The sequence below is a fragment of the Pseudorca crassidens genome, chromosome 14, assembly GCF_039906515.1.
Source record: "Pseudorca crassidens isolate mPseCra1 chromosome 14, mPseCra1.hap1, whole genome shotgun sequence".
NCBI classification, from domain to species: domain Eukaryota; kingdom Metazoa; phylum Chordata; class Mammalia; order Artiodactyla; family Delphinidae; genus Pseudorca; species Pseudorca crassidens.
Window position 1 is genome coordinate 77,319,567 of NC_090309.1, and position 24,929 is coordinate 77,344,495.

The 24,929-nt window shown below is 37.3% G+C and overlaps 2 protein-coding genes across 8 annotated transcripts in view; both read left to right on the plus strand.

The window, feature by feature from the left end:
- WDR35 (WD repeat domain 35) overlaps positions 1-9,618 on the plus strand; it is a 62,959-nt gene extending 53,341 nt beyond the window's left edge. For 6 of the 7 annotated variants that reach the window (XM_067703632.1, XM_067703634.1, XM_067703637.1 and 3 more), the window contains 4 exons: positions 892-1,032; positions 1,703-1,859; positions 5,173-5,413; positions 5,713-9,618. In XM_067703632.1, coding sequence (XP_067559733.1) covers positions 892-1,032; positions 1,703-1,859; positions 5,173-5,413; positions 5,713-5,863 — 690 coding nt within the window. In that variant the 3' untranslated portion in view covers positions 5,864-9,618. The remainder of the gene's footprint in view (positions 1-891; positions 1,033-1,702; positions 1,860-5,172; positions 5,414-5,712) is intronic. The other variant, XM_067703636.1, reaches the window with a different exon arrangement.
- A 2,628-nt stretch (positions 9,619-12,246) lies between these two features.
- TTC32 (tetratricopeptide repeat domain 32) lies at positions 12,247-18,485 on the plus strand. Its single transcript, XM_067703640.1, has 3 exons — positions 12,247-12,772; positions 17,190-17,356; positions 18,101-18,485. Exons 1-3 carry the CDS (start codon positions 12,621-12,623, stop codon positions 18,226-18,228), a joined length of 447 nt encoding a protein of 148 aa, XP_067559741.1. The 5' UTR covers positions 12,247-12,620; the 3' UTR covers positions 18,229-18,485.
- Positions 18,486-24,929: the final 6,444 nt, after the last annotated feature.

The window sequence follows — 24,929 nt, forward strand, 5'->3', positions numbered from 1 at the left end:
AAATATTTGTTATAGCAAAATCCCTCTCATTTATTACTGCTATAACTATGTGTTATCTTAGTATTATTACATTTTACTAAAAAGGCTGTTTATTACTTTTAGCACCTTATTGATGCTTAAGCAGTTTTATATTTACTTAATACCGAAGTTAACAGGGAATTATAGAATTTTCAGGGACCATAAAGTACAAATTCCCTTAACTGGAATTTAAATCCTGATGATAACAAAACTTTAAGTCCTTTTAAATGTGCAAGTTTTAAAGACATTACACTTTTTTTTTTATTTAAGAAAGATTTTATTATATATCACTTTTTTTTTATACAGCAGGTTCTTATTAGTTATCTATTTTATACATATTAGTGTATATATGTCAATCCCAATCTCGACGTTACACTTTTCATAGTATGCATTTGGAGGGAACGTGACTAGTAACAGTATTAATGTATGCAAATTTTACATTCTAGTCTATACTTTTCCCATTTGATTTAATGACAAAGGAAAAATTTCCCTCCGAATCATTTAAAAAAATTTAAATTTCTGAAGGATATACCATGTTAAAGCCATCTTATCTCTGGGTACTTGGAACATTATTTTAAAAATCTCTTTGTTATATAAAATACTAGCCACTCTATGAAAGCGTTCTTCATTTTGATTTAATTATTTATCAGCATCTGTTATTTTCTTAAATTGTTTTGAGTTATAACTCTAATGGCTAAATACTAAGGAAAGAACTAAGTACTTATCAGTACTATGGAAAAGAAAATGGGTGGTATTTATATTCCACCCTACTGACTTTGCTCCTGTTTTTAGAGAATCGTATTTCAGAAATGATAATATTTGTACAAGTATAGATTGAGAAATATTTTCCCCCAATTCTTTAAATGTTTAAAGATTGCAGATGAAGAGGCAAAGAAAAGAACTAAACCTTTACGTGTTAAGAAGCTCTATGTACTATCAGCTTTACTTATAGAGCAGTACCATGAGCAAATGAAAAATGCCCAGCGAGGAAAAGTTAAAGGAAAGAGCTCAGAGGTAAGGTAGAACATTAAGTAACATTAAGTCATCTGAAGTGTTTAAGGAAAAAAGAACTATCAAACTTCTCTTTATGGACAGGCCATTTAATTTACTTGTTTGCATTTATTTTCTTAAATGATATGAGGAAAAGGAATGACTGATTTGGAATTACTGCTCACATTTAGACATTTCAACTTGGAAATATTGAAAATTATATTTTTTTACTAATCTGTAATCTTTGCTTAAATTCCTTACTTGGTAAATCCTTTCTAATCAGTGAGTTTTAAAAACTTTCCTAGAATATATATATTATTTTAATGTACAGATAAGCCTTACATTAACTTAAAGTTTAATCAATTCTATTTAAAAATTTGATGTTACTATGGGGAGGAGAGTTCTTTCACAATGTACCCGTATACAAATCACCACGAAGTGCACTTTAAATATCTTACAATTTGATTTGTCAATTATACCCCAATAAAACTGAAGAAAAACTTTGATCATATCAATTTAACAAAATGTGAGTTATAATGGAGACATTAAGTCTGTAGTGACAGTTTTATAATGATAAAATCTGCTAACTGAGCTATTTTAATGTATTGATATACCAGTTTCAGAAATCATCTCTATTGGAAGGACCATTGTTAGGGTTGTGCTGACAGAAAAAGTGGGTCTGCTTTACTTGTAGGCCACTTCTGCTTTGGCTGGTTTGCTGGAAGAAGAAGTTCTGTCTACAACTAGTCGTTTCACAGATAATGCTTGGAGAGGGGCTGAGGCTTACCACTTCTTCATACTGGCGCAGAGGCAGCTCTACGAGGGCTATGTTGACAATGCATTGAAGACAGGTGGGCATATTACCTAATGTATATAACATGTCTCAAAAATCATAAATTGTAGATGAAGGGCTAGCTCCTTCAAGGTGCCCTTATATTGATTTCAATAACACTTTTTTTCTGTGGATTTATTTTCATATATTTGAGATTTGCTGTTTATGATCTGTTTTTCACATTCCCTTTTGAAGTTCTTTTTATTTTTTAATACATGGAAAGCAATATATACGGTTCACAGAAAAACCAGAAGTTTGAGATAAGCAAAAAGAACATTTATAGCATTCACTATCACTTAAACACTTAATAGCCCAGTTCATATCCTTGTGTGTGTGTGTGTGTGTGTGTGTATGTGTGTGTGTATATATATATATATATATATAAAATATAAACTATAAATAGTTACATATTTAATATCTGTAATATGTATTACATTATGTATAATAATTATATAAAATATATATTTAAATAAAAATAAGTATATATATTTAGAAATAATTTGTTTTTTTAAAATATTGAGAGTATAACAAACCATACTTTTATGTACTTTTAAAAAAACATAATGATATGTTGTAAAATATTTCGATATTAGTAGATAGATTTCTATAGCATTTAACTGTATGTTAAATGTTTTTTATAAAATTGATACTTACATAACAATTTCAACCAAAACAGAAAAAAATCAAAAAAGGTAAAATAATCTTATAATTCAGAGATAATCATTGCTAACATTTGGGTGAACCTCCTTTTAGACATTTTTTCCAAGCCTATAAAATTGTATACAGTTTTATTTAAAATAATATCACACAATGTATGTTGCTCCTGAGTTTGATTTTTACCCTCAACAGTATATTGCAGTTATCTTTCTACATTGATAAATGTAGATCTATGTTGTCATTTTTAATACCTATATAATGTGCCATCGTATTTATGTACTATAATTTATAGAAGGTTATTTACATGTAGTATCAGGATCTTCATTTCTGGATTAACAATATCTTCAAGTTTAGATAGGTTAACTCCAAAAGAGCATAGTTATGAGAATTATGTTATAAACCAAAGCATATGAATGACTAAATCGTTACAGCGCTTTCAGATGGGCCATGACAGCATTGCCGGCACTGTCACCACCCACCCTGGGTCACATTGGTTGGGCCACTGTGAAATAGCCATCACCAGCACACATCATACCCCAATACATCATCAATCTATAGTACAATGGCATCATCTTTAAAAGAAACCTTCTTAGAGAAATTCTTTTATTTGAATGTTTCTGGAATTCTATAGTGATGACTTTTCTTTTTCTTTATTCATTTTTTTGTAAGAGCTCTTTAGAAATTATATATAGCAACCCTCTGTCATATCTGTTGATTTTCCCTGGCATTTATAAGTTACAATTACTTAACCTCTCTAAGCTTCAGTTTCTTTTTGTGAAAAGTAGGGATAATAGGATCTTCTTCATAGGGTTGTTTTGAGGATTAAGTGAGAAATTTATGAAAAGAAAATTTACTTATTATAGTGCCTGGATATTGTGAGCCCTCGAGAAGTGGTAGTCATGATGATGATATTGACAGTGGCTTTTTACATAGTCCTATCAATCAGTCTTGATAGGGGTCATGCTCAGGAAGTCCTTTACTTCAAGGTTATTAAATATTGTATTTTATTTTAACTTCTTAGTTATTCCAAAACCATTTATTAAAAACTTATTCATCCCTCATGGATTTGAAATTCTACCTTTATGAAACTAAATTCACACATTTTGTTAATCTCTTCCTAGGCTGTTATTTTCTAGACATGGACCTCTGTGTCTGTACTTCCTCTTATTTACCTTACTTTTACATTTTAATATCTGGAATTTCTGTTATCCTTCATTCCTCTTCCTTTATGAAAAACATTTTGGGTATTTGCTTGCATTTGTTCGTTCAGATTAACTTTAGAATCTTTTTGAAGGTGGGAAGAGTTTCAGTGAAGTCCTAGTGGATTTTGAATTAGAATTGCATTAATTTAATGTATTAATATTGGGATCATTGATATATTTATAATATTGAGTTTTCTCATCCAGAAACATCAATTTTTAAAAACGTTTTGTATATCTGTGTTTCTCTCTAAAGTTCTATAGTTTTATTGTATTTTCTGTACATTTCTTTTGTAGCTGATTCCTGTTTTTGTCATTGTTAGCACTGGGGAATGTACCTTTTTTTTCTAATTGATTATCAGCTATACATAGGAATCATTTTTATTTTTGTATGTTTATAACTTACCTTCATTGAATTTTAACTGGTTAATATGTGATATAAGTTATGCACTGTTTAAAATAGTTGTATTTTTTATAATTTATGCACAGTATCTAGACTTACTATATTACAAGATCAGTTGGACTTTTAACTTGAGATTCTTTACCTACTGGGTGAAGATATCCATATGCTTTAATATGGTTGTCGTTCAGTGATAAAATGATCTGAAACAATGTGTACTCTGTAAATTATTGCCTGTGAACCTGTGAAATTAGAGGGTATGTTTTATTGTAACTCAATGAATTTCCTTTTCGTAAATTTCTTCCACTGAACTTTGTTGTAAACACTTGACCCCAGCACCAGTTTATAGGAATCTAGTTGTAAAATACATGATTATGTTGTTTTAAATTGTTTTGTGAAATTTCCAATATCATACTATAACAAGATATTTTTAAGATTGCAAGGTCTAGAGAATAAAAAGATACAATTTGGTTACCAATCTGATATTAATTGTGCAGTGCATTTTTAAGAAAGAGATTATATCTCCAGCATAGAAAAATTGAAAATAAGGTATGGTAGCTGGCAAAATAAATTGTCTGAACTGACAACTTACAGTCTCATTTTCACTTCTTTTTTTCTCAAAGTTCTATTGTTTCAGTAAGACAAACAAAAGCAATAATCTGTTCAAAGAAACACAAAGAGAAAACATATGATTTCATGCTTTGCTTTTTTAACAAAAAGAAACATGATATCTTGAGAATCCACAGAAATTCTAACATATTTATATGCAACAAAAGATGGGTGTTTTGACACCAATTATTTTTGGTCTGTGTATATATTTCTAAGTGGCACAGCCATGTGCATCATTCGATGATGGTTATTTTTATAGGCCCTGAGCTGTTAGCTGGAGTTACAGAATGTGGAGATCATGGAGCCTCCTTCCTCCTACTTGTTCTCTGGGCACCTACCATTGTTTTCTTTAAGCTTGCTAAAGTTCATGTAGGTTAAACTGAAACAGCTTAACGTAGATTTTTTCCCATGCACGTTCAAGATATCATGATTGCTTTAAAAAATCCAAATTTTCTTCTCTTTCCTAGCTCTTCACCTGAGAGACTATGAAGACATCATCCCTGCCGTTGAGATCTACTCTCTGTTAGCACTCTGTGCATGTGCCAGTAGGGCTTTTGGCACTTGTTCAAAAGCTTTTATTAAACTTGAATCTTTAGAGACCCTCAGTTCGGAACAGAAACAGCAATATGAAAATCTTGCTCTAGAAATCTTCACCAAGCATACTCCAAAAGATAACAGAAAATCTGAATTGGACAGCTTTCTTGAAGGGTAGGCTAAATGTAACTAGTAGATGTCATTCTATAACACCTTACTAGAAGCTTGGATTTTTATATCTAAATAGTGTAATATAATAATTAAAGCACTAAATTTTGAAGTAATCTACCTTAACATTATACCCTATTTAATTTAGTCTTATAAGTATATTAATACTTGATTTTCTCATTGTAAGGAAAGTTTTTTATTTGAAACTTATCTTGAAATGCTTTTCATTCTTCAGTTTTTGTAGTGTAATGAAGTTTTGAGGAATTAGAAGTTTCAAAGTGTAATTGTCCCCTCTTATTTTACAGAGGGGAAGGGAAGCTGCCGACATGTGTTGCCACAGGAAACCCGGTCACTGAATATCAATTCTGGACATGCAGTGTGTGCAAGCACTGTGTCCTGGCTCAGGAAATAAGTAACTATAACTTCTGTCCCTTATGCCATAGTGCAGTGGGATGAAGAAATGACAAACTGCATATATAATAGGAGTGTTTATATAACAATGTTGAATTTATGTAAATAAGCATCATTATTTCAGTTGTATTTTTATAAAAAATTCTATATATATATAAAATACATAATATATACATATATAAAATTTTGTGTAAAAATACAACCATGAAATAATGATGCTGATTGTCATATAAATGTATGGCAATGGACCATATTATCTGCCTGTCTGTCTTATTTATCTATCTATCTATCTATCTATTTATCTATCTTGTGATTGGTTATATGATACTATGGAAATATTCCAAATAAGAAAATTTTTCTCACAGTGTCACGGTTACTAGCAGGGAGGGATGGGGGAAACATGGGAATGGGGCAAAGTTGAATTTAGGGAACTGACATAACCTGTATTAGACGGAGGTTAAACAGTTGTAATACCAAAATGAGCACTGTCTCTAGCTGTGTTTAATTAAATAAGCATTGAAAGTCTTCTCTATTTTATTTTCAGAAGTGAAGAGAAGGCATTTTAAGACATAGATTTTTACAATTTGAATTGTTTCTAATAGCTTAATTTTTACATAGCTTGTCCTTTTTAATCTACCCTTTTAGATTCATCTAAGAGATGACATTTGGTACTTTACTCTTCATGTTATTGTGCCAAACACTTAGCTGAATTTATAATGATATACATTTATACAAAAACATCTAGTTTGTAGCTGCAGTTTTACTTGAAACATTGTCACCAAGCTGGATCCTTTCTTTAAACAACTCTTGGGTTGTGGGGAGTGATTCTCAATATGCATCTGTTTTGACTTACTGTCATTAATTAAAAAAAAAAATTGTAATCAGTAATGGGTAATTTCTTACCTATTTTATATAGCTAATAATATTCTCCATTTCTCACGATCTTACTTCCTCTCATTTTATGGTTTCAGGCCAGACTTAAGCACTATTCCGTCAAGATTATTTGCTGAAGTTTGGTTGATATTTAGCAGAGGCAACAAAGATAAATATGCAAGGTTGTTATTGCAGCTTCAATACTTAGGTTAGTTAACTCTCTCAATGTGATATGCTTCTGGTCCTATAGAGCCAAGTTAAGCCTGATGCAGATGGAGAATAGTGAGCTATGAGAAGAAGTTTAGAGCTTAAATGAGCTCATAATAGATAGCAGGCTCCTGTCACTAAATAAAATGAGAAGACCAGAAATCTTCGAAGTCTCTGACTGTGTTCACATGCCTTGTGGGAAGTTGCCTTGATATAACGGTAGCCTCCAAATACACTACCAAGCAAGGCATTCCAGAGGTCACGGAACAGAAAGGGTTACAAGCTCAAATCACATGGTTTATTGAATCAACTTGAAATATACAGTGAAGAACAAGGAGAAAGTGATGGGATAGATTAACACTGTTAGTATAGGATGCCAGTCAGGTAGAGAGAGCACAGTTCCTGATTCCTGAGTTGTAATCTGTTCTTATGCCCTGACTCTTACTCTGCCTCATCGCCTTCCCCCTGATAGTGTGGCTAGGAAGAGGACCAGAGCTGAGATTTGAGCCGGGGGACCCGATCAATGGAGTGTGCCCGAGGCCAGTGAGGCACATTTGCTCAATAGAAAAGGCAGTTTTACCTGGTCATAGCTGTAGGTGCCAGTGAGCCTGCTGAGCAGTTGTGGATTCAGTTGTATTTCCTGGGCAGAGGACAGACCAGAATAAGAGTCATCAGTGGGTAATTGAATTAAGACCTCCCGCGTATTGAGCACTTGTTAAGTCTTATGCATACCTAGTGTGCCGTGAATATTCAGTGCCTTGGTTGCCTTTTGTATTTTTAGTGCCTTGTCAATATTAGGTATAGTCACACATATATGCTCTATTTACTTTGTCTAACATGTCTCATAAGTTTCTAACTTATCTAAGTTTAAGACAGTGAATTTCATCTATCTCATTTGTTTTTGTCTGTAACAGAATGCAGTATTCCCCCAAATCAGAAAACAACATCCTAACTAAGATCTCAGCCCTAGGGAATATATCTCCTGTTGAACTTAATTACATCTTCCCACAAGACTTTCTCTTTTCAGGAATGAAACTATTCTCTGCTTCATCAATGAGAGAGAGGTTTTCAGGGATGTAGGTTTAGGAATTCCTGCAGGACTGCATGTTCAGAGTTGTGATTCTTGGTCCATGGTCTAATGCCTGAATATCTCTTCTTTCCCTTTCTCATCCCAGAAATCAGCTGAGAACTCAAAGTTAGATTGTCATTCTCTAGCCCTTACTGTTACTTATTGATTACACTCCCATTTGCTTCAATTCCAAAATCAGCTGTTGACTCCTCAGACTTTTCCTAACATATCTTATGGGAACTCTCTTCTGGAGCCTTCTCATTTGCCACTGATTCCTTGCTACCTGAGTGCTAGAATTTTTCCTCCAACTAATTATTTCAGATAGATCCCGAGTTGTTGTCACTACTTCTTGTTCAGTTTAATCAAGAAACCAAAATCTCTAAAAACAACCTCTCATACCTTGTAGACCTAGATTATCACATATGTATATGTATGTATGTATATATACTTATACACATACATATATCCACATGCATATACACATATATATATGTGTGTGTGTATATATATATATATATATATACACACACAGACATATCTTTCCAACTACTGTAAAAGCTTATGACTATTTGGGATTTATATCTGTGAATGTTTTAGGGATCTGCCGTAATGTCTTGGGGACAGACCTTTGTCCTACTTGAAAATTGGTTTTATTCAACATGAAGGAAATTTCAGGATAACAACACCAACAAATTCTCCCCTGATTAAAGGGGCAGTGAGAAGCAAAATTGTCTATATACAACAAATACTTGGAGAGAATTTGGATAGACAGAATGAGACAGTATATTGAAGACATTATAATAAAGGTTGTTCTCTTCTTGTAATAAACATGAGCTGACTCCCTTTAAGTAATGCTTTTCTTTATCGTAAAATTTGGCCTGAATTATGTTAAGTTTCAAAGTAGCATGGTAGGCCGAACTATTGAGATGATCGAAGTGATTGATAAAGCCATACAAATAAACAGTGTGCTAACAAGCAGCATAGCATTGTTGACCTGCTGTCATGCACAAATGCTAATTTTATTTTATATATGTATTATATATATATTACATACATGTTTTTGCTAACATACACTTTGAAATTATCTTTTTGTATTCTAAGAGCTGAGATCTTAGGTTTTATGTGGCATTAGTGAAAAAACATAAAAATAATAAATGTTGAGGTAAAAATTGTATTTATCCTGTTTTCTTTATCTATAACTCATGCTAACATGGTATTTGTCTTGTTTTGATGTAAATATTTTGATGGGGGTTGGGTCGAAGGGTATTGGGCTCCAGAGTGGATAAGGGGAGATAGGGACAGGAGATACAGTAGTTGTACAATATCACTTTTGCTACCTACAGGAAAACAACAACAATTTATTAAAGATACTAGGCAAATGTCTGATGACTGGAGGTTGCAGTGAATTACTCCTTAGAGATCATACAGAGTTCACATTTAGAAATGGGGAAACATTGTTTTCAGATTTTTAATGGAAAATCAAGAATACCTAATTTGATGATGTTATAGCTCCAAAATATTGCTACGGAGTTTCTAAAATGAAAATCGCAATATTACGTTGCCCCCTACTGCCTACTCTTATCATTTTCTCAGTTCGTTTTTTAAAAGAAATTAACACTGTTTTTAAAAAATAATAAATTTATTTATTTATTTATTGGCTGCATTGGGCCTTCGTTGCTGCACGCGGGCTTTCTCTAGTTGCAGCGAGTGGGGGCTACTCGTCGTTGCGGTGCATGGGCTTCTCATTGCGGGGGCTTCTCTTGTTGTGGAGCATGGGCTCTAGGCGTGCGGGCTTCAGTAGTTGTGGCTCACAGGCTCTACAGCACAGCTCAGTAGTTGTGGCGCACGGGCTTAGTTGCTCCGCAGCATGTGGGATCTTCGTGGACCAGGGCTGGAACCCATGTCCCCTGCATTGGCAGGTGGATTCTTGACCACTGTGCCACCAGGGAAGTCCCACTTACTGGTTTTTGAGTATAAAACTAACATATGTTCATGTGAGAAAATTTCAAAAGTACATAAAAAGTATAGATGAGAAAGTAAAAATAGTCTTAATAACCTTTTTAAAAATAAAAGGCATTAATTTATATTTCAGTTGAATTTAGGAGAAGAAAAAAATGAGGTGAAATGGGAATTCCCTTGTGGTCCAGTGGTTAGGACTCCACGCTTTCACTGTCAAGGGTGCAGGTTCGATCCCTGGTAGGGGAACTAAAATCCCGCAAGCCCCACTGTGTGGCCGGAAAAAAAAAAAAAAAGAGGTGAAACTGAAGAAATTGCTGTTCTGTAAGTTTTCTTCATAATAAGAGCTCTTTGTTTTTAAGAGATTTCTCAAAAATTAAAAGAAAAAGTAGACATTAGAGTTTTTATTTTATTTACTCATTTCTTATTTGGCACAGTTTAAATTTCTAGTTAGTAAAATATAGAGGAATTTAGAGAAAAATGGGAAACCTCTACATACCCACTATAATAGCTAGAATTGAAACTGACAAATGTTGGGGAAGATATGGAGTAATTGAAACCCTCATACCTTGCTGGGGGAAATGCAGAGCAGTACACCCACTCTGGAAAAGTTGAGTTCTAGAAGTTCTGTATATATGCTGGAAATATATATGTAGAGTGTATGTGTGTGTATACACGTACTTTTAAATTTTATTTATTTATTTTTACTATCCCAGTCAGTGACAGGGAAACCTTACTGAGGCCCCTAGCCATGGGGCTCAGGCAGGGGGCTGCCCTGCAGAGGAAGGAGGACCTCGTGGAGGAGTCTTATTTGACTTTCTTCTCAGGGCACAGGCTGTTGTGGTGGCCACACTTCTTGAGGCAGATGACGGTGTGGGGTTAAAGGCAAGCATGACGCTTTCAGCAGATCATCTTATAGTTGTATTGCTGGCTGAGCTGGCTGAGGGAAGTCTTGATGATGCCACCCTGCAGGCAAAGCACCGAGTGCAGGTGGACTGTGTGGAAGCTGGGCAAGAGAGTCGGAGAGGGACAGCAACTGAGCCTGGGCCCAGCAGCTCAGTCACGGGGCAGGGCCCTCCAGTGTCCTGTAGACCAGCGCTTCCCAAGTGTGATGGAGACGCCACGTCAGATCCCTTCGTCCTGTGAGTAGATGGACACACCAGCTCAAACCTGCTCCACAGAACCTCCATCTTTGCATTTCACACCCGTATCAGATACATGATTTGCAGATATTTTCTCTTACTCTCTGGGTTATTTACTTTGTTGATAGTCTTTTAATGCACAAAAGGTTTTACTTTTCATAAAGTCCAGTTTATTTTTTCTTTTGTTGCCTGTCTTTTTGGTGTCATAGCCAAGAAATCATTGCCAAATCCAATGTCATGAAGCTTTTGCTTTATGTTTTCTTCTAAGAATTTTTAATCTTTAGCTCTTACGTTTAGGTCTTTAGTCCATTTTGAGTGAATTTTCTAATATGCTATTTAGGTCCCACTTCCTTCTTTTGCATGTGGATATCCAGTTTTCCCACCACCATTTATGGAAAAGACTGTCTTTATGCCAATACCACACTCTTTTGATTACTGTGCTTTAGTAAGTTTTGAAATCAGGATGTGTAAGTCCTCCAGCTTTGTTATTTTTCAAGATAGTTTTGGCTATTTGGAATCCCTTGAAATTTCTTATGATTTCTAGGATGGAGTTTTATATTTCTGTAAAAACATCATTGGGATTTTGATAGGGATTCCATTGAATCTGTAGATTGCTTTAGTACGAACATGGTTTGTCTATTTATGGCTTTCTTTCATCAATGTTTTGTAGTTTTCATCTAACCAAGTCTTTCATCTCCTTGGTTAATTCATAAGTATTTTATTCTTTTTAATGCTATGTTAAATGGAATTGTTCTCTCAGGACTGTTCATTTTACGTAATTTTTACTTGGATTAAACATATTGTGTTTAATACATTACTACATGGGTTTCCCTTTGGCATAAAGGGCCTGGCAATGCAAACTGACATCCTCGACCCCAGACTATTAACACAAAATACTATTCAATTAATCCTTACACTATTCTAGAAGTTCAAAAAGGTTGAGAAGTTTGCAGTCTAGAGCCTTGGAGTTAATAAATGGTAGTGTTTGAAACTGGACTCAGGTCCATGTGACAACTAAGCTCATGGGATTTCGACATAAAATGTCTCAGTGTAACCACAGCCTACTTAGAACAACCTCTAGCAGGTGGACGCAGGAACCGGAAAAGTGCTACAACAAATCCGTGGGTCCTTTAGCCATTCATAAAACAAACCTACATCTTTTCCGCTTCCGGCACCGCCCCCCTGCCCCCACCATTCACTGTAACAAAGGGCAAACTCCTTGCAACATGTAACCACGGACTTGGAAACCAGTTTGGGACTATCGATCTACTGCTTTTCTGGAGACAGGTAGGCGAGACCAGCAGTAACAAGAGAACTGCACTTCACAGGGGTCTGTCTGCCCAAGCTTTCCTGAAGCACCTGCGCTCGCCACCAGCAGCGTCATTAATCCCGCGAGACGACGGGTCCGCGGAAGGCACAAAATTCCCCCTTTTCTAGAGCCCAGGTTTTTGCCGTCAAGTTAAATTCCGGGGTGCGGAAGTAGCTTTGTCGTGCCGCCTCTAATCGCTCAGAAATCAACCCCAGTTCTACAGGGAAAGCTAGGCCTCCGACCGCTATGGAAGGGCAGCAAGGGCAAGAAAAGCTCGCGACCCTAGCGCTTGCCCAAGCTCATTTCCAGAAGGGCGAGTACGCGGAGGCCGAAGCGCTGTACTCCGCTTACGTTCGCCAGTACGCCTGTGCGGCCTCCGAGGGAGAGGCGTCCGGGAGGTAAGTATCGCGAGAAGTGGGCACAGCGGGACCTCGGCAAGGTGGGCGGCAGGGTCCGTCTAGTCTGGTTTTCGGCTACCCGAGCTCACCGGCGCAGCGGGCAGACGTTTGTCTTTCCAGAAAGGCAGTGAGGGAGCATCCTAGAGCGCAGCCCTCGGCGCGTTCCTCTGGGACACCCATGAAGGTGTCCGGACACCGGGGCGCCGGCTGCCTTTCACCTCGAGTGTCCCCATTCTATGTTACTCTGATCCAGAGTCTTAGAGCGAGACCTGGTGAGGGCGAGGTGCCGTGGGGGCCACGCTAGCACACAGTACCGCAACTCCACGACATCACAGAAGGTGTTTTGTTTTTCACTGTGAAAAATTTAAATATATGGAAATGGTGTAATGAACCTCCAGGTAACCATCACAGGGCTTAAGCATTATCAGTTCATCCAGGGCATCATATTATTCATCCATTGATGTTTCAGAGTGCATTTCTAGATATTAAGGATTTAAAAAGGTGTAACCACAATATCATTAGCACATAATTGCTAATGTCAAGTTTTGGAATTTTCCTGGTTGATCAATAAAGGTTGTTTTGTTTTGTTTGCTTGTTTGGTTGGTTTTTAGCAGTTGGTTAAAGTCGGGTTGCACGTCAAGTCTTTTAGCCTTTAAGGCTTCCCTTCACTTTTTTGCCTTGCAGTTTATTTGGTGAGGAAACCGGGTCATGTGTCCTGAGAGTTTCCCGTATTTTGGATTTGCTGAATTCAACCCCCTGATGTCATTTAATATGGTCCTCTGTCTCCTACATTTCTTGTGAGTTGGTAGTTAAATCTTGAGGTTTGATCCAATTCAGATACAGAATTATGGTGAGAACACTATTGTAAGTGGTGTTGTGTCCTTCTGTCAGAGAACATGTAATGTCTTTTTTTGTGTGATGTTAGCAACCTTGATACCGACTAGGGTTCTTGGCCTTCCCCAATCAATAGAAACTGATGAGACTAGACAAGAAATTCCGGCAAGGCTTTCTTGGGGCCCCTGCTGCAGCGGGAGGGAGCAAACACAAGTAACAGATTCCCTTGCTCCCCGAGGAGGGGCGAGCTGGTTCCTTATAAGGGGTGAGGGGAGGGGGTGTGTCCGGGGTCCGGCTGGCCGGAGGGGTGGCTTAGGCGGTCTGCCCACCCCTTTGGGGGCGTTGAGTGCAGGGGGCATGCGCGATACCTTGCTTTTGCTCCCGACACCTTGTTTTTGCTCCCGGCTCTTCAGAAATGGCAGTTGGCGTTTGTTTTTGGTTTTGGTCTTGTATCTTGTCCATAATTTGCACCAACTTTTTAGTCCCGTATAGTTTCTTTGTATTTTGTTGCTCAAGGAGATGTTTGTCCAGGTGCAGGCGCTGCAGGTTTTGCCTTTGTTGTTCTTGTTGATTGTGTTGAGTGGTCCAGGATGAAAAAAGAAAGGGCAGCTGAATGAGCAGGTTTTTTGACAGTTCTGAGTTGTCTGCGCTATCACCCTCCTCTCCCCTCAAGGATTTGATTTTTCTTGACAGGATGCCAGCTAGTCTTATCTGTATGAGGCTTATGATTCTTCTCCTGTTTGTTAAACTCACATGGAATTAAATCAGAAACATTTAGTGGCTTTCTTATTTCAGTCATACACCAGACTAATAGTTAATAGAAGTTTTGGGACAAGCAATAAGATGGTACCCACCCCCCCCCAAAGTTAGTAATCATAGAAAATGTAGTTTTCTATTCTTGTTTCAAGCTCTATAAGCATAGACTTATCTAGTAGGTTAATTTTTTTTATTTTTTAATTTTTTATTGAAGTATAGTTGCTGTACAATATTATATGTTACAGGTATACAATATAGTGATTCACAATTTTTAAAGGTTATACTCCATTTATAGCTATTATAAAATATTGGTTATATACCCTGTGTTGTACAATAATATATCCTTGTAGATTTTTTTTTTTTTTTTTTTTTTTCTCGGTACGCGGGCCTCTCACTGTTGTGGCCTCTCCCGTTGCGGAGCACAGGCTCCGGACGCCCAGGCTCAGCGGCCATGGCTCACGGGCCCAGCTGCTCTGCGGCATGTGGGATCCTACCAAACGGGGGCACGAACCCATGTCCCCTGCATCATCGGCAGGCAGACTCTCAACCACTGCGCCACCAGGGAAGCCCCCTTGTAGCTTATTTTATACCTAATATTTTGTACCTCTTAATCCCCCACCCCTGTATTGTCCCTTCCCCCTTCCCCACTGGTAACCACTAGTTTGTTCTCTATATCTGTGAGTCTGCTTCTTGTTTGTTATATTCACTAGTTTGTTATATTTTTTAGACTTATCTAGTAGGTTTCAAAAAGGATTCATCAGCAACAGGCATCGATGCCTCTAGTCTTGTTACTCCTCCTCCTTTTTTCATCTCAGCCTGAGAGCACAAATTTGTTGTGTGGCAAATGTAATTTCTGCCCCTTACCAGCATAGGAAAGAAAATCTGTGGAGGTTTAGCAGAAGGTTGCTCAGCATGCCTGCATGAGCCTTCTAATTTCCTTATAGTTCTGAAATTCTTCTAGGAACTCATGGTTAAACTGAATTCTGTCATTTCAACTTTCTTCCTTAAATATATCTTTTAGGGTTCGTTTATTTTTAAAACAATGGGTCAGTGAATCATTTTGAAACAGTATTCACAGTCTTTGTATGCCTGCCACTCTGAATGGTTTATAACGTTTTCTTTTAATATCCAAAAGTGCAGCCTTAGCCATAAACGTAATTTCCAAATTTTTTTTTCTTTGCTAAAGTTAGCAAGTGCAAAGAAAAAAAAAATCTACTTTTGGATTAGGTGACTTGGTTATATTCCATCCAAGTAAACACTATCATTACAAAATTCTCAGTATTAAAAAAATTTGGCTTTAACTGTTAGCCCATGTCTTTAAAATATGAAACGATTTCCATAGGGAGAGTAGGCTTTTAGAATTTGTTGTAATGAGATCTGATTCTAAATCAAACATTTGATGATCCTCTGATAATAAGACACTTATAACAAAGTTTTGAAGCTTAGAAATTTAATGACTAAAGCCTTACATTTTTCTTAATACTCTTTACTGGGCAGCAGTCCAGCTATATCATAACAGAGAGAGATAAGCGGAGCGTCCCTTCTTGTTCACTAGGATTTAACGGTGGTGCTGGCGGCATCTAGAAGTGTCCATGTACCCAGTCTCTCTCAGTCCTAGCTCACAGAAACAGACATTTTCTAAAGTTTCAGTGATTCCTTTCCATTGTTAGGAAACTTAAACTTGAAGGAGACCCCTAGGCTGTGAGTACCGCCCCTAACAGCAGTAATTACAGTCCCTGTCTGAGATCTCAAGGATCAAGATGTTAAGAGAAGTAACTTTTAATAACACTGACTGCGATCACAAATATTTTCTGAGAACTAGACTTTGAACTGTGGAGTATAACAAAGAATGACAGCTGAGTTCAGCCTGCATCTTCCCTGTTTGGTTCAAATTTGAGAATCCTCTTTGAAAAAAAGAAAGGAAAACAGAATCATCTCTGACATGGAGCAGAGCCCACTGATATTCTCTGTGTACAAGATTTGTCCAGCAGAGGCTGGCGTGTGTGTGTGTGTGTGTGTGTGTGTGTGTGTGTGTGTGCGCGCGTGTGTGTGTCCTGTTGAGCTGGTGGCTGGTCAGAGCTGCCTGGATGTCTAACCACTCACAGGAGGCTGCTCACTCAAAGCTCCTTGGACCACCTCTGGAGCCCTCAGATGCAGTGCCGTTTCTGCACACAGGACCCCCAGTGTGGACCAGAACCATGATGTCCCACTAGCAGGAAGCCAGTCTGGCCTTGGGAAGGATACCTGCTGAGGCTGGAGGGAGGGCGATTCTGTCCCCAGAGAGCACTCCCTAGGGATCAGCGTGTTGATTTTTCACTTAGAGTTAACCTCTGTTTCTTTACTGGTGGAAAATGAGTTAAAATCTCAGTGTTTTGAGATCATTTAAAAATTTGAGGATAGAACTGATTCACTTTATGACATGTCCGTAGCACACTTGAACTTTGGGCTGGCTTTCCCTCCTTGCTTCATTCAATTCTGAGCTGTCTTCTTTGCCTCACTGGCATGTGCTTTAGAAAATAAACATTTTCATATTATATTCAACAACACAAGTTGACAATGAACAGGGGCTTTGAACACACAGTAAAATGAATGTGCTTTTCAGATTGACATTGCAGTGCTATATAACCTTGCAAATGTAGAAACCAGGATTAAACAAAAATTGACTCCACTGCTTTATTTCCTTGCACTTTGTTTCTTCCGCTTGGTTTTTCAGTGTAGATACTGCATGTTACAGGCTATGAGTTTGACAACACCCGAAAGAGAATGAAAGGGGAAGCAAGAGGAATTTGGCAACACTGTGTTTTTAATGTGAACTTTTTGTTTAAAGCAAATGCAGCCCTGAGGATTTGGCTACTGCATATAACAACAGGGGGCAAATCAAGTACTTCAGGGTGGATTTTTATGAAGCCATGGATGACTACACATCTGCCATAGAAGTCCAACCCAATTTTGAAGTTCCATATTACAACAGAGGGTTGATACTATATAGGCTGGGTAAGGATCTTTTCCCCCCTTTTGTCTTTGACTGTATTCTGTGAATTCAGAGCTCTCAAATGTTGTAAAGCTAATGTAGCAATCATCCAGTGTGAAAGTGATGTGAAATTCAGGTTTAGAGCCTGGAGCAAAGGAAGCCACCTGAATTTATTTTAGGCTTTCAGTAGGTGTTGCAGACCACAGCGGGGCACTGGGGTGGGAATTGGACCTGGGCACAGGAGTGAGAGTGATCCCATTACTTCGTGCCTCTGCATCCCCAGCTGCGAAATGAGGGTAATGCTTCTGATCCCCTGGGAAGCTTTTCTGAGTTAAAATCTTTGAAGGCATACAAGACAATATAAAGTGAAGGGGTTTTAGATTCTTGGACTAAAGGGACTGTTAGGATCGTTTCTCATTAAAGTGTTAAAAAGAATATTAATTTCCTGTTTCTTAATTTTACTGTAATTATATAAAATAGGTGATATGATTTTGTTGAAATTTTGTGATGATTTAGGCTATGTACCTGTTAAATCCCAGTACGTAAACCCATAACTAATTTTAAGTGTATTAATCTGTAAGGGTACACAAAGTTACTGTGATTCAAACATCCCTACATCATTATCAAGAGGAAAATATTCCTTTAGTAGGAGTGGTTGAAAGCTTGTAAATATAAAAGCAAAAGTATATGCATCCAAACTTTGCTATGAATAATATATAGAAATACTCAGTGTTTTTTCTTTTCCATTTTTTTGGGTTCTGGTACAGGATACTTTGATGATGCTTTGGAAGATTTCAAGAAAGTATTAGACTTAAATCCTGGATTTCAAGATGCTGTTTTGAGCTTAAAACAGACTATTCTAGACAAAAAAGAAAAGCAAAAAAGAAATTATTGAAAATTTTAACTTAGTTGAAATACTAACTCATGATCCACCTGGCATCTCATTGTCTTTAATTTAAAGCTGGTGTTAAGCTATTTTGATTTATATTTAAGATAAAGAGATTCATGCATCAGCACTGAAAGTTAAATGATGTACTTAAGGTAGTTAATTTCAGATTGAGTAACTATGTTGAGTGAGTATGCTTTTATGAAGTGTAAATAAGTAAAAAGAATGTATAATTGTATATTATTACAGTAAAATATTTAAAGAAATGTGTGGTGTTTTCTTCAGTAAAACTATTTATTTTGCTATTTTTTATTCCCAACTTTTTATTTAAAAAATCTTACCTCTACAGAAAATTGGAAGTATAGTACAATAAACACTTATAAACTTTTCACTGAGGTTCACCAGTTGTTAACATTGTGTCACATTTGCTTTTTCTCTATACTTAAATATATAACTTTTTACTGAGCCACTTGAAAATAAGTTGCGCAGATATCACAATACTTTACTCCTAAATATTTCAGCCTGCATTTTCTAAGAATAGAGACAGCCTTCTTTATAGCCACAATACCGTTATAATACCTAATAAAACTAATAATTCTATAATATCATCCATACCCAGCCCATATTCGAATTCCCCAATTGTTTCCAAAATGCCTTGCGTAGATTTTTATTTCTGGATCTGGAGTCAATCAAGTTACACTGCATTTTGTTGTTAAGCCTCTTTGTGTTCTTTTAATCTACAATAGTCCCCTGCCCATTTTCTCCCCATGGTATTCACTTTGAGAGCAAAGCTATTTTATATAGCTAGGCTAGAGAGACATAACGTTTGGGCTTAAAAATAAACACATGTCTTGCATGAGAGCAATTTGAAAGAATTCAACTTACACTTGATTTTCTCTAGTAATCGTTGATAAGGTAGTTAAGATTTAAATATCGAGCATCGTTTTTTGTCTCTGGATAATGACACTAATAATCCCATCATCAACATTTACTGAATACTCACGATAAGCCAAGAACTGTTCACACTCTATATAATAAATTGTGAGTGGAATGGGGGTGATTAGAGAGGTGAGAAACTGACAAAAAGCACTTAGTAAATAGAAGGCTTTTAAAAAATCTATTTTATTTGGGTGCTGCAACGCTCGATTAGGCTATGATGACGCTTTCGAGAGCTGGGAAGGATTTGAAGGGAAAACAAGCCAGAGACACCATGTCTCACCTACATTTTTGTGTGTGGGTTTTTATTGTTGAGGTTTGGCTTTCAAAGATTCAGAGCCTGTATCTGGGGATCTCCCAAACTAGTTTATTATTGCTGTGGAAAAAAACAAACTTATTTTACAACTTATTAAAAAAATAAAATAAAAAGCAAAGTCCGTAGACCTTGGGAAGGTTTGAAGCCAGTCTGTCCTGAAAATCAAATACTTAAAAAATGCTTCGATAACTTTATTTTCTCTTGGCTTATGTTCTCTTTTTTTTACTCTTGACTGGGATCAGATGTAATATGAAAAAAAGCTTATTAAAAATTTAATTTGGTTTTGTAGGGTTTTATTATTCAACGTTTCTTCATCCTTTATCAGAAAAAAGTCACTCAAGTTCAGAATCAGCAATTGCTGATTTGGAACCCAGACACTTACTTACTTTTCTCAAGTTACCGGAAATAACTAAAGAATAATATATTTTCCTCATGTATTTTCTTCAAAACTTCCGACATTACACATTCAGATTCTAAATTTCTGATTGACTAATACCTTTGCTATCTGCCTTTTTAAAAAAATTTTTAAATATTGTTTTGATGTGGACCATTTTTAAAGTCTTTATTGAATTTGTGACAGTATTGCTTCTGTTTTATGTTTTGGTTTTTTGGCGGCGAGGCATGTGGGATCTGAACTCCCCGACCAGGGATCAAACCCGCAACCCCTGCATTGGAAGGGGAAGTCTTAACCATTGGACCACCAGGGAAGTCCTGCTATGTACCTTTTAAAAAAGACGTTATTTTATGTTTGCTGTTGTTTATATTTCCCACATTTCAGTACTTGTTGAGCTCTTTTTCTACTAGAAAAGTGCCCAAACTATATTGTTTTCCAGTTTTTTTCTCTCTACAAACAAGGCAGAAAATTGTAGTTTGTTTTAAGGTTTGTCCTTTACAAAGTAAGGTAAGAGAGAATAAATGGATATAAATTACTTTTGAGCTTAGAAAATAACTTTTAACTCTTAAGCACGGAGCTTTTTTTTTTTTTTTTGTCTGAAATCTGGAACTGAATGAAGCATGTGGACTTCCTTTATGATAACAAACCAAGCCCAGCTGCTGGATGAGCAAATGAAATTTCCAAGTCAGCTTTTGATCATTATCTGTTTGCCCTTTTCTAGATTTTTTCTGGTTTTTCTGCCTTTCACTGGCCTCTCTACCCCTTCCCCCCACAACACTATATAGTCTTAGCCTTCCGCTGTTTTGCAGGTCTTCGTCTTTCTCAATGGGCAGAATATATTTCAGCCCTGCCACTCAGCACAGATCAATTCAGCATACGGCAACACATCTCAATATCTCCATCTCTGCCAAGTCTAATCCCCCTTAAACATCTGACTCTAAGCTTCAAATAATTAAACCCCTATCTTGCTTAACAACTTTAATTTATCCTTGAAAATGCTTCTGCTAAGTGAAAAGCCATAACATGAAAACATTTTACATTCATTTTAATTGGAAAAATTACAAATTCCATCTTAGCCCAAGATACCCAAATACTTTTTGCAGATAGAAAAATATATCACGAAATAATGCCATTTGCAGCCACATGGATGGACCTAGAGATTGTCACACTGAGTGAAGTAAGTCAGACAGAGAAAGACAAATATATGAAATCACTTATATGTGGAATCTTAAAAAAGGGTACAAATGAACTTATTTACAAAACGGAAATAGAGTTACAGATGTAAAAACAAACTTATGATTACCAGGGTGTAAGGGGAGGGAGGGATAAATTAGGAGATTGGGATTGACATATACACACTACTACATATAAAATAGATAACTAATAAGGACCTACTGTATAGCACAAGGAACTCTACTCTGTAATGGCCTATATGGGAAAGGAATCTAAAAAATAGTGGATATAAGTATATGTATAAATGATTCACTTTGCTGTACACTTGAAACTAACACAACATTGTAAATCAACTATACTCCAATAAAAATTAAAATATATATATATCAATTGACTGATAAAGACAAGTTTATATAAGTAATAATTTGGAATTACATAATTACAACAGTTACATAAACTGTAATGGCATGAATGCTTCCTTTACTCATTATTTTTTCTGTACCATCAGTTTTATTGAGATACAGAGTGTACAATTCAGTGGGTTTTAAGTATATTCAGAGTTTCTGTACCATTCTCAACTTTTTCAAGCTTTTCGGGTCTCATGGTCTTCTGGCATGCAAAATGCACTTAATGAAGTTATAACACAGAAAAGCACTTTTGGGCAAATTAAAGGCTAAACATGAGAGTGTTTCAAAACACCTAGTAGCACACACACAACACAGATGCAAGAGTCCTAAAAACTGCTGCCTCTTCTGCTTCCATCCAAATAAGTAGCCTGATTCCAATTTGGCTCATGTGATGTTCTCTGACAAGAAACTTGTGTGGAGTAAACGGGAGGTGCATCTCTGCCTGAAGCCGTGATGTGGACCTTTCACTTCTTATGGCATATTTATTTAATGTGTTTGGGTGAACAGGTTGTTATTTTAAAAAACTAATTATTGACAAACATATGGTGTAACTTTCCAAGAACCTAGTGAAGAGCTAACAGAACAGTTGGTACATGAGCTAAGTGTGTAATTTTAACAGCTTCTAGATAAATGCACGTTGTGTTGTTTTCTATATTTCTCAAAAATGGGACACTAAATTATGAGAAAGGGATTCCAGTTAAAAATGGCATTTAGAGAGAGACAGAGAGGAGATTGAGAGAGATTGAGATTTGTTGAATTTCATATCTAATGCTAAGGCTACTTCAGAAAACACCATTTCATTCTTGACAAAAGGAAAGAAGGATGAGAAATACGGGTAAAACTTTTTTTTCCCTTGGGAATAAAAAAAAAGCAATTGGTAAGATTAAAAAACCTGAATTTTAATTTTTACAATCACAAGATGAAAGGACACATCCATGTAGCAAAAGACATGATAAAAAGAAGAAACCTACAATAAAGCCCAAAAAGCAGAAGTTATGACCTGTGAATATGCATTTAACAGAGTGAAAATGAGCACAGCAGCGTAATCCCAGCTCTGTGTCTGTCAGCACAACCACATGTACAACAGTGAAGTGACGAAGGTTTTATTTTTCAGAGGAGGAAGCTGAGGCTAAGAAATTCAGTAACTTGCCCAGAGTTATGCCCCAAATCCATATAAAATTCAAAACCACAGTTCAATTAGTGTCAATTAGTTTTTTTGTTGCTGGCTTCAACTCAAAGCAGATATGTGTGTATTTCTTTGGTCCTGATACAAAATTTAAATCGCTCATAAAATGTTTTAGTATCCATAAAGGTGAGTATCAAAAGAGTATTAAAATATACTTAGTTTTTATAATGGAGCATTATTGTAATTCTAGAATTGCTTGTTAATTTTCCTGCCTGACTGAAAACAGACACAGAAGATGGTGAAAAGCAGATTAATATTAATAGCACACTGCATTTGGAAAATTGAAAGCCACAGCTGCCAATATGTAAATTTGTGTCTTATGTTAAGAAAAAGGGTCCAACATTTATGAAGAAGGCAAAAGGAGGATTGCATAGCCTTTCAGTATCATACTGAGCACAGCCTAACAGACCTACCCACGATCTGTTTAAATTCTCCAGGGTTGCATCTTTCTTTTATTTCCTATTTACTCTTGATTAGGGCCTGGACCCTGTGAGATTACACATAACTTGAAGTTTTTTTTTTTTTTTTTTTGCGGTACGCGGGCCTCTCACTGTCGTGGCCTCTCCCGTTGCGGAGCACAGGCTCCGGACGCGCAGGCTCAGCGGCCATGGCTCACGGGCCCAGCCACTCCGCGGCATGTGGGATCCTCCCGGACCGGGGCACGAACCCGTGTCTCCTGCATCGGCAGGCGGACTCTCAACCACTGTGCCACCAGGGAAGCCCTAACTTGAAGATTTTTGTCCAGAGGAGATGCAAATGATTTTAGCCTGGTAGAAATGATAACCCCAAATTTTATGGCCCAGAGGACATTAACCCGTTTTGATTTTAACCCAGTAACTTTATGCCCAGGTAAAATTGGGACCTTCCTCAATGACTATAAGTACTCAGTGCCTCAAAGGCTCTCATCCTGGTGGGTCTCTGGTTCTTCAGTTAAGTAAACACTTGTCATGTGAGTGTTTGAAAGCATGCAGTGACTCATCACAGAGTAAGAGGCAGAGTTCTCACAAAATCTTCTGTTGAGGAACTTTGTACTTGCTGTATCCTGTCTGCACCCCTCGCCCCAAGGCCAGAGCCTCGCGTCCTTCAGGCCTTTGCTTGCTTGTCACCTCCCCTGACCACCCCACTTAAAATGCAAATCCCAATCCTCATTTCACTTATTTTCCCCTCTCAACCCATACCGCATTTTTATTGATTTGGTCTGCTTGTCTTCTCGCCCCCCGGCAGGTAAGCTGTACCAGGGCAGAGGTTTTTGTCTGTTTCGTTGACTGCTGTATCATCAGCACCTAGAACAGTGCCTGGCACACAGAAGGGCCTCAAATATGTTGAATGGATAGATGAATTCGTGATCCTAGTCTGCCAGTGGACTTGCTGTTTAGATCTTGCAGATTCATCCCTGGCTATTAGGTATGGGGTGGACAGGTGTTTGACCTCTTGTTTCAACATTGTTCTTGAGAAAGGGCCTGATTTATAGTTGTTTTCATTTAAAACAGCTTATAGTTCTAGTTTAATTTAGAAGACAGAAGCTCTCTAAAAGACAAGGTCAAATTCTGCAAGGACTTTATGTTTTCATATGGCTTTGTAACAGGGGCTTCTTGTTATGGGCTGAATTGTGTCCCCCCCGCCCCCAAGATACGTTGAAGTCTTGAGCACTGGCACCTCAGAATATGACCCCATTTGGGGTTTTGCAATGTAATTAGTCAAGATGAGGTCGTATTGGAGAGGGGTGGGCCCTTAATCCAGTACAACTGGTGTCCTTGTAAGAAGGAAATTTGGATACAGACAGACACAGAGAAGAGGGCCGTGTGAAGACGGAGACGGGAGTGATGCCGCCACAAGTCAAGGATCTCCTGCAGCTACCAGAACCGGAAGAGGCAAGGAAGGATCCGCCCCAGGAGGCTTGGGAGGGAGGATGGCCCTGCCGACATCTGGATTTCAGACTCTTAGTGTCCAGAACGGTAAGAGAAAAAATTTCTTATAAGCCATCCAGTTTGTGGTACTTGGTTACGGCAGCCCTGGGAAAATTAAAAGACTACCCAGTAAACATTAGCTCCATTTCCAAACTTTCTACACGTATGCCTTCGTGTTCCTGCACCCACAAAATGCAGCTCTGTGGGAACAGGGTGAACATTTTGTTAGAACAAGGGAGGGGAGGAAAGAGAGGGCTCTTATTTCCTTATTTGGTCATGACCTTGACTGAATCAGGAGAGGGACCCAGGAGTAAGCTCCCTACAAAAACAGGCTGGTTTGCTCCGGCTGCCTGCTGAGAAGTTCCTAACCACCCGCTGTGCCTTTGAGACA